General features: G+C 53.0%; 1 protein-coding gene across 3 annotated transcripts in view; it reads left to right on the top strand.

Annotated features, from left to right (window-relative positions):
* Window positions 1-12,671, top strand: part of LSP1 (lymphocyte specific protein 1) — a 40,336-nt gene that overhangs the window by 14,682 nt on the left and 12,983 nt on the right. For 2 of the 3 annotated variants that reach the window (XM_083838540.1, XM_083838541.1), the window contains exons 2-5: window positions 4,290-4,442; window positions 6,927-7,016; window positions 9,238-9,433; window positions 10,057-10,179. In XM_083838540.1, coding sequence (XP_083694666.1) covers window positions 4,290-4,442; window positions 6,927-7,016; window positions 9,238-9,433; window positions 10,057-10,179 — 562 coding nt within the window. The remainder of the gene's footprint in view (window positions 1-4,289; window positions 4,443-6,926; window positions 7,017-9,237; window positions 9,434-10,056; window positions 10,180-12,671) is intronic. The other variant, XM_083838542.1, reaches the window with a different exon arrangement.

Here is a 12,671-nt window from a genome sequence, read left to right as displayed (position 1 = left end):
GTGAAGCATCTATGCATTTTTCGCCTCTCTTCTCCCCTCGCTGCACCCCCTCTCTTGCTCAAACCCTGCAGCCTGGGCTCTGGCCGGAGCGATGCAGCTGAGGAATTACATGAATGTTTGGGAGGGAGAGGCTCGTGCAGCGTCGCAGGCTGCCTTCGGATGACACGGCGATCCTTCAGAGATGGAATCACCATATCCCCCGGGACTGGGCTGAAATAAACTACAGGCTGTGACATCGTAGCTTCTGGTTTTATTTCTTTCCCAGTCCCCTCGTATCGTGCCGATATCCACACCCCCTTCCTTACCCAGGCAGATGGATGATTACCCCCTTTTTGCTATCAAGCCACATTACCTCTAAGCCCCAGAAACATGTCCATCAAGAAACCGAACTGCTGTTTGCCATCTGACTGGGGGATTTCCACATCACAGACATTTGGCCAGCCTGAAAGTGAGCCTTGTGTCACAGAGGCCACTTGTGCTTGCGGGTGATCAGCAGCAGCCCCTTGGAGGGGAGGTCAGGATGCTGCTTGGACCTCTGCTGAGTTCCCAGCATCTTCGTGGCAACCTTGGATGAGCCCTTGGGCTTGGGGACAGATTTCTGAAGGTGTCTTGGTACGTGGAAATAAACCTGGGTCCTAGGTCTTTGGAAAGGGCAGAGATGCTGAACTCTGTGTTGCTCCTCTGTAGCCTCTTGAGGGTGTCCTCTTCCATTTCAGGTGACAAGGGTGAGCTGTACACTTTGGGACCCCTGCAGTCACGCCTGGATGCTTTACAAACCGCAGATAAATGCGGTATGAAATGAAGCCCAGCAGCTCTACCTGGCAGCAGGATGAACCTGGGGACAGTCCTAGCCCATGTTCAGTTTTATAAGGGTGGGCAGCTTCTGTAGGTGTTTGCCAGATGGTAGTGAAGTAGTTTTGCTTTGAGCATGCCATCCTCTCTCCATGATGGGCCATGGGGCACCGAGGTTGTGGCTGGCCCCGTGACAGGGCAACAGGGGCTGAAATGGATGATGTGGGAAGGGAAAGGGCCCTTGCGTAGGTTTCTGCATCTTCCTCTCCCTTTCCTTGAAATTCAACAGAAGAGGATGATGTGATGGCTGCTGGGGGACGCAGGGCACCTTCTCCCCTTAATGCAGCCCTATTTCTCACACGGGACATTTCCAGAGGTGAAAGCACAGCAGCTTTTGCAGGTGATGGTGGTGTTACCCTTGGCAGCAGTAGGGCTTGCGCCGAGTTGCCCTTTGAGAAGTGTCAGGGGTTGGACATGACTCCTCCTAAATCCCGTTCCCAAAGCCTCTTTCCCCACGAACCCTGGGTATGCGGGGGCAGCCGGCGCAACAGGGACACCCACCAAAGTCAACAGTGGCCTGGCCTGGGACCTGGCGAGCTCAGGAGACAGGAATGTCGAGTGTGCTGGTGGAGGGTTGCTGGGTTCTGGCACAGGTCTGCAAAGCCTGAAGGCTCCGGGAGGCATTTCGCTTTCCTTTCTGGAATTAGCTTTAGTGCTGAAGGTTGGTTTGGGGCCAGCAAAACTTCCTCTGAGCTGCGAGCCGTGCAAAAGACTCCTCGAGTCTGCAGCATTTCCCTTAAACAGAGCTCGGCTGGTGCCAGAAATTTCCCTCGCCTGTGTATTATCAGCTCCTTGAGTGCCCATGAGGAATGGCCCAGAGGAAATGTGACCTTCCTAGAGATGCTGGCTTGTCTGGAGCAGGCGTTAGTGGCCACGTGGAGCATGGATGCCCGTATCTGTTCTGCAGGAGGTGTTTGGTAGGGCAAATGGAATCAAAACTCCTCCCTGGGCTGGGGGTCCAGCGGGAGGTGAGGTCAAGAGCTGGATCTGAACCGGGCAGCCAGCCCCAGGCAGAGGACTCTGAGCATCCCAGAGGTTTGGCCAGCTGTGGCTGTGTGGCCAGACCTGGACCTGGGTGCTTTGAGCCCGGCCCTAGGTCTGCAGGCTTTCCTCGCCTGCCCAGGAAGAGAAATCCCCCTCTACTTAGGCAGTTTGCTTGGGTTGGAGCACACTGTAAATTCACCTTGTGAGCCCAGCACTGTCGGTTTCCTTGTCCCGTGTCAGGTGAAATGACAAGGGCAGCTCTTAGTCCCACCAGCAGCTATGAGCCTGGTTCTTCCCATATCCGCCCAATTTTGGGGAAATGCCATCTGGAGCAGAGCTACGCGCCGCCAGCCTGTCCAGGCCTCCCGAAGCACTGGGTGATGGCTTCTAGAAATGGCAAAGATGGTTGTGTAACAAGGAGAAAAAAACAGGAGACCATGCCTCCTCGTGAAGAAAACCGAACCGTTTTGAAATGAAATCTTTCCACCTTCTTGCTTTGAGAGGAAATTTCACAGCCAACCCCCTCCGCACAGAGGGGGCTGATGAAGGCATGGGCTTGTCCAAGCTGAGATGGCACGGTCAGTTTGCAGCTCAGCAAACCGCTGTAGCTGACCCGAATGTGAGCACTTCGCCAAGGTTTTGTTTGTTAACTTGTTTGCTTATTTTTCATTGAAAACAAATATTTGTGCTGCTAGGTCAGCTGGAAAGGAGTAATCACTTTCCCTCTCCTTGTTGGCTTGAGCACTGAGCCCCAGAGCATCACTTTCTAAACCTTGCTCTGGTGCCAGCCTGTTTGAGCACAAAAGAGAGCTCTGAATCTGCTGATAAAGTGGTTTTAGGTGTTTGCTGGCATTTCTGAACCCAGGGCGAGGAGGGGCTCGGTGGGGACTTGTTTGTGCCCGAAGTGTATGAGAAGCACCCAGTGTCCTTGTGTCCGAGCCGCGTGCCCTATGGCCGTGGGCACTCGGATGCCAGCTTGCTGTTTGGCATTGGGAGCTGAGACATTCCCCCACCCTGCAGAAAACTGCATCTCCCCGAAACAGTCGCCCCGGCGTTGTCCTTGGCCCGTTCAGAAGATGCAGCGACAGAATAGCGAGCCGGTGAGGTCATGGGGAGAGAATTAGTCACATCCAAGTGGGAAACGCAGAGGGCTGCAGACCAATGCTGGTGTGGGAAGCTGGCGTGATGCAGATGGGACCCCCCCAGGTCACCACAATCCCCTACAACAGCTTTCTGGGGAGTTGGAATTGCATGAAAATCTGGTTTGCTCGGGGAGAAACGTGGGCCTTGCTTCTCGTAAGCGGGGCGATCCAGGCGAGAGGGGGTTAAGGGCCTTTCGGAATCGGAGACTCTCTGGAGCTGTCATACAGGGGAGGGAGATCGTGGCAGAGTTTAATGAATGACTTCATTTAGATATTAAAAAAAAAAAAGCGTGCACACAAAAAAATAAAACAACAACACGGTGGCTTCCTGCCAGGCCCACAGACAAGGGTTTCTATGGGAACAGAGGGGGGAAAACAATAAATATGAGTGGGGGACGAGGAGGGGCAGAGGGGACCTGGCCGCCCCTTGGGTGGCTTCGGGCTCTTTGTTCCCATCGAGGGAGAGGGGCAATGTGGGGGGGAGAGGAAAGTGTGGCCGGAGGCACCTGATGGCATTTAGGAGAAGACCCCACCCCAGATGAGTGAGGCAAGGGCAAGTTTTCTGCTCTCAAGGGGCAACCGTGGCATCCTCACTGTGTTCCCCCCATCACGCTGCCCTGCTCAGGCTGTCAGAGCTGGGCTCAGCTGGAAAATGCCCCACACTCACTCAAGATGGGCCTTTAAAAAAAAAAAAATTCCTTTCCATTAGATTTTTGCCCCGGTCTGAATTGACATCGCTGACATTGTGTCCTACCGAATGGGTTTGTCCTACAGGGAGAGCAGCCCCCTGGGGTGCCTGCACCGGGCAGGAGGCTGCAGATCTCCATCCTTGCTGCCCTCTGCACACCTTGTACAGGAGCATCTTGGCAAGCAGGCTCGCAGACATGGGGAAATAGCCCTCCCAGTCTGCTGTGGACCTGGGTGAGTGGGACGGGGTGAGCAGCATCAGGAGTGGGTGCCCTGGCACAGACCTGCCGCTCGCAGGCATCATTTTGCAGTGCCCCGCACCAAGGCTGCTGCCCATAGGCACGATGCTGTCTCTTCCTGTGCGTCCCATAACTTGCACACCAGTCTGTTCCAGGCACCCAGTCCTTTCCACCAAGGGTCTGGTGTGCTCCTGGAATTGCTCTCCTTGGAAAAGGAGCACAAAGGCTGCAGCGGGATGGCCACCGTCACAGCCATGCTGGGAGCACTCACCCAGCGAAGCCCCTGGCCCACACGGAGGGGTGTCTGAGCAGCTTGGGGGGTTATCACCAGTATGTTCAAGCTCTCACAGTGGCACTGAGATGGGTTTCCCTCTGTTTTGGCAAGGCTGACGGCGCAGTGGAGCGTGGAAGACGAGGAGGAAGCAGCCAGAGAGCGGCGGCGGCGGGAGCGGGAGAAGCAGCTGAGGTCCCAGGCAGAGGAAGGCTTCAACGGCACTGGCTCCTGCTCAGAGAGCGCAGGCTCAGCGCAGGAAAACCAGTAAGAAATACCCCCATATATACATCCCGGCAGCAAAACCCTCCAGCCACGGGGTGGGCATCTGTTGTTTGAAGCAGTTTGGGGGCTGGAGGGGCTCCTGAGCAGGTCTGGGGGGATTTAGCCCAGGTTAAACAAGGATCGTGCTTCCAGTTTGGGCAGTGAAAGCCAAATGGCTGAAGGTGTGATGCACAGCCCCTCGGTAGCTCATGGGCTGGGGGCGAGGGCCTCCCCTGGCCGGGTCCCTGCTCTTCCATCGAGGATGCTGCACCGGCAGTGGGAGAGCATCTGCAAGAGGGCAGGGTTTGTGATCACAAAGCACCCACCAAAGAGGAGCAACAACTTCATTTCACTAGGAAACCAGTAAAAAAGCACATTTTTTTTTCCCCATGAAAAGATTTGTTGTTTTCTTTTTTTCCTCAGGTATTTTGCAAATTATTCAGGACTTTTGTTGTTGTTGTTCTTGTACAGAAGCTTCAAAATCTTTTATGGCAATGCACCCAGTGATGTTCTGCAGACAAAACCACTGTGATCTGCCCTAAAAGCAAACAACATATCTGGAAAGTAATAATTATTATTCACTCTCCCCACCCCCCCCAGCCCCGGCCCCGGCCCCTTTCACACAGGGGCTGGAAAACAGTTTGTGGAGGTCTTTGAAGCGGCTGATAAGATGCTCTGATTTACTGGGGGGTGCTGTGAGCGGCCCCAGACACAAAGTGCTGGCAGTGCCTGAATTTAATTGAGTGCCCGAGCGCCTGCCTTAGCCGCACGTGTACCTTTGGTGTCAGTGGGAAGGATGCTGCTGCCTCTCCGGCTGTCCCCTGGTTCCTTCTGCAGCTGCTGACAGCCACCTGGGCTTGCTCAGGCAGCCAGGGTCAGCCTGCTGGCAATCTGCGCTCTCTCCCATATAAACACTGTCCCCTCCTTCCCCTGGAGCTTCCCGCACCGGGACTCACCCCATCTGCATCGCTGCTCTCTTCCCTTCCCCCCATTAAAAAATAAAATAAAAGGAAATAACCAGCAAACTGCTGGGGCTGAGCAGCAGTTTTGGGTGCCCACTCCCTGCTACCCTTCCCGGTGAGCCTGGCAAGGGTGCGTGTTTTTTGGAGAACTTCAGTTCCTGTGGTCAGTTGACTCCTGAATCTCACAGAAATCACAGAATCATAGGAGCTTTGGGGTTGGGAAAGGCCTTCAGGATCATCAGCCTGACCTACTGAGTCCCACCACTAATGACACGTGTCTAAAGCCACAAGGGTTACGGAGAAGGCAAAGCATATCCTGACACCTCCTAAGAGCCCAGAAAGGCAAAGAAAATAATAGTAATAATAAAGGCTTGTTCATGCCTATTGTGCATTTCAAATCTGCGAATTTTAGACTAATCCGTGGGCTCCACACCCTACTTGCCATTCCCAGGGGATGTGACCACCCTGTGCCCCGTGAAGCCACCTCCTCCAGCTGATGCTTGCTACGTGGGCGCCCACCCTGGAGCCCCACCTGGGTGGCAGTTCTTGTTGTGAATGCAAGGAAAGAAATAGGAAAACCCCAACAATCCCCGTGCCCAGCTGGTGCTGGCAGCTGTGTGACCCCAGAGGGCTGCTGCTCCGTCTGTCCGTCTGTCTGTCTGTCTGTGGGCCGGGGCTGTGTGCTAGCAGAGGGCTGTCATCACAGCCTGGGAACGCGCTCCCAGGGCCGGAGGGCAGCGGGCTGCAGGATGGACATATTTCCTCCTCTCTCCTTTCCTATTTAGGAAAGATGGGGGTAGTTTTCCCCTCCAGCACACAGAGCCATTCCCTCTGAGCCGGGAGCAAAGCGGCTTTTGATGCAGTTGGGTTTCAGCCTGGCCCATGGGGGGCTGCTGAGCATGCTGATAGCTTGAACTGCAGCCAGCAGAGAGGGGCTGGGGAGGATGTGAGGTGGAGCAAGGCTGGGCTGTGGTCCCCTGCTCAACCCCGAATCATCAGCATGAGGAATGCCCACCTAGATATTTGGGTGTGCAGCAAGGCAGGGCCCCAGTTTCAAAGCCACGCCTGCAGCACTCATCCTCACCCTTTATTTCATGCTGCTTTCAGATGGGGCAGGACCAGCACTGGTATTTCACAGATGCGGAGCCAGCATCTTGGAAGCACATTTGACTGCTTCAAAGCTCTATGGGAACGTGAGGATCAGCCCAGGACTCGAGCCTGTGCCCAAACGCTGAGTTTTCCTGCCCTCCTAATGCAGCGCTCTGCTCAGGCTGCCTCCTGCTGGTTCCTTTTGCTGGGGGCCGCGTGCAGGCACAGGGCAAGCAGGAACCACACCTGAAACACCTCTGGTCCAAATGAGCTCCAGTGCAGAAGAAAACCATGAGACTTCTTCATTTTGCTGTGCCTCTTATTTCTGCTCACCTGTCCCAGAGACCGGGCAGCAGGGTGCTTCTGCTGGACACACTGAGCTGGCTGGGTCCTTTGTGTCACTTTCATCCTGATTTTCCTCCTTGCTATGTTTCAGCTATGACTTTAAGCCCTCCGGGCCCTCAGAGCTGGAGGAGGATGAGGGGTTCAGCGACTGGTCCCAGAAGCTTGAGCAGCGCAAACAGAGGTGGGTAGGGCAGAGCTGGAGCCACCAACGTCCCCAGGATGAGGTGACCAAGGCCAGGTCCTGCCGTACATGCCAAGACGGGAGGCTGGAGCATTGGTGGGATGGGAACGGACGCTCTCTGCCTGTGATTTGGGCTACCTGGGAGGAAGGGACGCGGGGCTGCCCCGGGCTTTGGGGATGTTTGGCTTCAGCTTCGCGCTCCGAGCAATGGCAGCCAGCCAGGACGCCTGGGCTTGGAGGAGTGACAACAGCGGATCTAAGCCACCTGAGCTGCTGCAGGGGCTGAAACGGCCCCTAACATAATGCAGGCAGCCTAAAAAAGCTGCTCTAAGTTATTGCTGCTTCCTGGCTCATGTCAGCAGAGTGGGTGTCATGGCCCCAGCCCACCTTGTGCTCGACTCCTCTCTCAGTGGTGGAAAACAGAGCCCAGATGGACGCTTGTGTCGCTGCCCAAGAGCTGAGGGCCAGATCCATCTTCCATCCCTCTCCCCTGGCTGAGCTGAGCAGTGCTCCTGATTAACTCCTGCCCTGGACACCGTGTACCTGCACGTGAACTCTGTGACTCAGCTGCCCCAGCAGCGTGGTTTTATGGGGAACTTTGTCCCGCGATGACACAACCCCTTCTTTACCCGTGGGATTGAAAAAAAAAAAGGCATAATATTAATATTTACTGCTGCGCAAACAAATCACCTCTTCCTTTACCCAAACACTGCAAGCTGCACCTTCCCCTCCGCAGCCCCATGAGCACCTCCCAGCAGAGCTGATGATCACAGCTGGGGGAACAATGAGAAATCAGCCCCAGCTGCTTTTCTGCACCCTCCCCTCCCTATTTTTTCCCCCCTTGTAAACAGTTTGTCCCCAGGGAGAGGCTGCTGCTGTTGGCTGGAGGGGGTCTCTGTAAAAGGTGGGCTTCCTAGCTGGTGTTTGTGCCCTATAAAGTCTGTTCAGCTGCTTTGTCTTTCCTCCTGGGTCATCTGCCTTGCCTGAGGACAGGCTTGGAGTGCAAGTGAAGGTAGGAGGTGTGTCTGGCCAGAATGCCCTGTGCTGGGTCAAGTAGTGCTGCGGGGTTTCCCGAACCTTCTCTTTTTCTTAACTGAATGTGGAGCAAGCCATATTTTTTCCATCTGAAGAATATTTAGGCTCTGGTCCCCAAACAAGGGAGGGGAGAGGGTTGTTCTCTGGTGGATGGAGCTAAACAGCTTGTGCATCCCCTGAGGGCTTGTGCAAGCCTGTAGTTTCTTTTGGGGTCAGGTTTCCCACTTTGCAGGGGAGATCTGTGCCCTAGCCAGCCATACAGGAGGGTGGGAGCTGGATGCCCCTCTGCTGTGGTGCAGTGGGGTCAGGCTCGCTGCCTCCCATACAAAATTGCTCTGTGCAAGAAGCATCCAGTATGCTGTGTTGTGTCTAGTGGCATAAAATTCTTAAAATGAGCTTGCTCTTTAGCTGGAGCTGTTGTTGGCTGAGGCATCTTGGCTAAAAACTAGTCGCCTGGGCTGCAAAACCTTTAGAGCCTGTTTGTTGGTGGTGACCGTGCAGTCGTAGGAGGATGATCAGTAGCAAGCCAGCATACGCATCAGCCTTTTTTCCAGAGGGGTCAGCGAGGAGTGCTGGAAGGTGGCTGTTCTGCGAGCTGCCTTCCCAGCTGCAGGGAGGTGGGTGGAAACGCCGAGCTGGAGCCGCTGGCCAGCGAGGCAGGAGCAGTGAGTCACCCTGGGCTCTGGCAGCAGCCTGCTAGCCAGCTCTCTAGCCTGCAACCCAGGCAATTTTCTAAGAAATAGGTGGGAGGAGAAAGCTGGCCTCCAGCCCGGGGCCATAAGATGGCAATAGCACCTTGGCGTGTGTCTGTGAGGGCTCAGGGGTTTAAGTGCTCCTGCTGGCTCTGTGCACTCAGCATGGGCTGCTCTGCTTTGGCAAAATGGGTTGCTCAAACACTGCTGGGTCTCTTCTCTGCAGCCCCTGGGAGCTGTAGGAATCCTCACGTGAAACTGCTATGACTTATTGTTTTATTTACTATTTTTATTTTTTTAACCCCTCTTTGCTTTGGGACTGCTTTGGTTTGCTGGGCTCCCCTTAGGGACGTGAGTAGAGGTGTCATTTATTCGCTTGGGTAAAACTGAGGTTTGGGACTGACACAGATTTACCGCTGCCTGCGAAGGCGCCTGATGGCGTCTGTAGGCTCGTAACAACGTGTTGCTTCTTTAACCTCTCCCCCTGCCCCTAGGTCCCCGCGGCAGTCGTATGAAGAAGAGGACAGTGGTGTGAGGGAAGCAGAGGTCAAACTGGAGCAGATCCAGCTGGACCGGGAAAGCCTGGAGGAGACCCAGGAGGAGAATGTGGCTATTAGGGAGGAAGAGAGGCTGTGCCAGGAGGAAGAACATATCCGAGAGCAGCATGAGGAGGAGAGAGTTGAGCAGGAGGTGAGATCAGGAGGAGCTGGGCTCTGATGGGATGGCTGAGGTGGGGAGGGACCCCTGGGTCCATCTGGTCCCAGCCCTGCTCCAACAGGGTGCCCAGGGCCACGTCCACGTGGCTTTGAAGATCCCCAAGGAGGGAAACTCAGCAGCCTCTGGCTAGTCTGTGCCAGGCCTTGCTCCTGTGCCAGCCCATGTAGGTGGTGCTGGCCCGGCACAATGTGGGATGGAGCTGTCATTGCCAAGTTGCCTTTCTGGGGCCTGAGAATTGCAATTTAGAATAAAGGTAGATGCTCTCCTTCCTGATGGCCTGAAATGAGAAACTCCTGTTCTCCTATCTCAGTAGTAGTAAGAAACCCTTAACTGATGCAAGGGCCCCTTTTTGCATCATTCTGGAACCTTGAACCTGCAAAAGTCCTCTGAATTTGTTTATTTTTTTCAAATGCACACAAGCCTCTTCCTGGATGTTCCAGAATGAGGTAATGTTAACATAGTTTCTGTGTCAGAGTATTCATTTAGTGTAAAGCAGGAAGCCTGGGAGACGGGGGGTGGTGGGAAAAAAATCATTTTTTTGCATTCTAAGCATTTTGACCAGCTCGCTTCCTGGCTTGCTCATTTTCTGCACTCAGGAAAAGAAGAGAAGGAGAAATGAAGAGGAAGAAGCACCAGAAAAACGCCAGAAGGCCCCAAGCCCCACCAGCCTGGAGGAGGAGGAGCTGTGCTCTGACCACACCACAGTGTGCTCCACTAAGGTCTATGTTTGGGACCCCTCTGGCACCTAGTGACAGGGAAAAATGTCCCAGGGCTTATGGCAAAACAGGGTGTGAATTCTGCTACGGGCTGGGGCAAATCACTTCATCTGTTTCCCTCATCTTTGGTTGTTGACCTCCTGCTTTGTCTGCTTATGCTGTTGGAGGCTGTAACTGTACCTTCCTGTGTATGCTTTGCCAATCAGTGTGAATCTTTAAGTCTTCATTGAGGATGCCAGGGAACAGAGTAAAACAAATAACCAAAGCTTAAAGCAGACCTCTTTAAAAATAACACGTTAATCAGAAAATAAAATTTCCATTTAAAAAAAAAAAGGGAAACTTAAAGCATTGAAGCACTGGAATTTCCCTATATTACAATAAAATAGAAAATATCGCTTAACCATTCTAAAGTTAACTCTTTTAAAGCAATCTGGGATTCCTGATCTCTGAAACGCCTTGCCCTGTTCCCATCTATGTGAATTGATGCTCTTGTGAAACTTCCATTTCTAATGCCGCTCGAATCGATCTCGTGGCTTGTGTTGCATTTAGCACAAATCCTCAGTTTGGTGTGTGTGCTCTTACATACAATAGACACAGATAAGTGGTTTCTGTAGCAATGGGCTTTTTGTCTCTCTAAGCCCTGGGCTTGCTGATTATTGCTCTTAGGGAAGTGGTGGGGAGCCTGGGTAGCCTATTAACCTGCTGTTGGTGTTATCCTTGCTTTTCTGTTTGGCATTCAGATCTGTGCTGTTTGCTTCTTAGTCAATATTTCCTGGGCAGGGAGGATTGTACGAGCACTTCCTCTTGCAACAGTAAATAGCAGCAAGTGGAAGATTTCATCATCTACAATCATCAGATTCTTGCTGTTTGCAGAGAAACCTTTTAAAATCAAATAAAAAAAAAAAAGAGGAGGAAAAGTGGGTTTCGGTGCAGGCCATGTGGTAATGTCAGGTTTGAAAAGCGGGCTGGGGGTGGCCTAGGTGGATACCAAGAGTGGGACCAGTGGGGAAATGTGAGAAGCACTTCAGTGCCTGTTACGTGCTGAAAGTCCTCTCTCTGCAACCTCCAAACACGCAGCTTCCTGACCTGAGCTTCACTGCTGTTGCTAGGATTAGCCCAGGGAAAGGTTTAGAAATCTAGTTGCTGTTTTTTATATTGGTGATGTCAGAGCTCACCAATACACAAAGCCGAAAATAAAGCTGTTTTGGAAAAATAAGAGCTTGGGATCTTTCCAAAGGAAGGAGGATCTTTACACCCCAGCTAGCAGAGTTTTATGTGAATCCGAAGAATTGCACAGATTGACCACCAAGAAGGTGTTTTGGCATAGGGTTGCTCAGCAGAGATCCTGGTTATAGGATGAGAACATTCCCAGTGGGCTGGGAGCTCCCCTGCCAGCAGTGGCTGGTGGCGGCCAGGGACAAGTCTGGGACAGCTGGATGTTGGGGTGCAGTATAGCGGGGTGTTTGGGGCTCAGAGGGCTGAAGTGGGTGTGTGGGAGCAAGGTGGAAGCCTTGTACCAGCACCATTTAGCCCCAGGCTGCTTGTGAGCTGAATTTTTGAGGTTGGTAAGTGAGCAAGTGTGGTTTCTTCTGGCCTTTAGAAAGTGATTGGAACTAGAGAAATGCATGGCTCTTGTTGCAAGGAATTGCCCGAATGGGCAGAGGGAGATGGTCTGCAAATAGTCTAGATGGAAACAAGCCTTCCCTCATCTGTCATGCTGAGATCTCCTGTCACCTGCAGCCTGTTCCTAGGCCCCTCTGTGTTTAAGTTGGTGCTTGGTTTTGACCTGTGGATGACTTGCATCTGCACAGCTCCTCTGTGGAAGGGCTGGCCAGGTTTTTCCTGCTGATAAATACTTGTGATCAAGAAGCTGAGACATGGGAAGGGAATCTGAGTGCCCATTTAGGTGCTGTTGTGCCCCATGAGGTGCCACCTTGCCTACCAGTGTCCCAGAGGGATGGGCAAGACAATCTTTTGAAGCTGTGGCTTGGAGGCAAGCTCCAATTTCTCCAGCACTGAGCTGAGAAGCAAGCTGGCAGCAAGCGGACAGCCTGAACAGAAGGAGCTGCTGGGATATTTGTCATGCTGCTGTGCTGGAACCCTGCAGGGTGACTCTTCGGTACATCTCTATTAGCAAGGGTTGTGCTATTTATTGGTGGCTGTGCTCTTCTCTAACGGGCCTTGAGCTCTTCGGTATGGGTGTTAAGTGTGTCCTTCCTGTGATAATGTCTTCTGGTTAGTTAAAATTTAGCACTAGTATCTTTGAAGCAAGCACTTAATGCTGCTTTTTACCTGCTGCCTTGGTAGGTGATGTTTCCTGCAGCAGCATACAGGGTTTGGCTTCTTGTTATCTGGTTGCTGCTCCTTGCTGTAAGAACTACCCTTTGACTTGAAAGTGATTGTCTCCATTCTTGTTTTCTGGGGCACAAAAGAGCTGGGAAGTTTAGCAATACTCTTTTCCTTTATTCCGTGTCTGAAGTGTTTGCTTGCCTTCC

Source organism: Anser anser (assembly GCF_964211835.1).
Source record: "Anser anser genome assembly, chromosome: 5".
Taxonomy (NCBI): Eukaryota; Metazoa; Chordata; class Aves; order Anseriformes; family Anatidae; genus Anser; species Anser anser.
The sequence above is the reverse complement of the archived record's forward strand: the minus strand, read 5'-3'. Positions and strand labels throughout refer to the sequence as shown.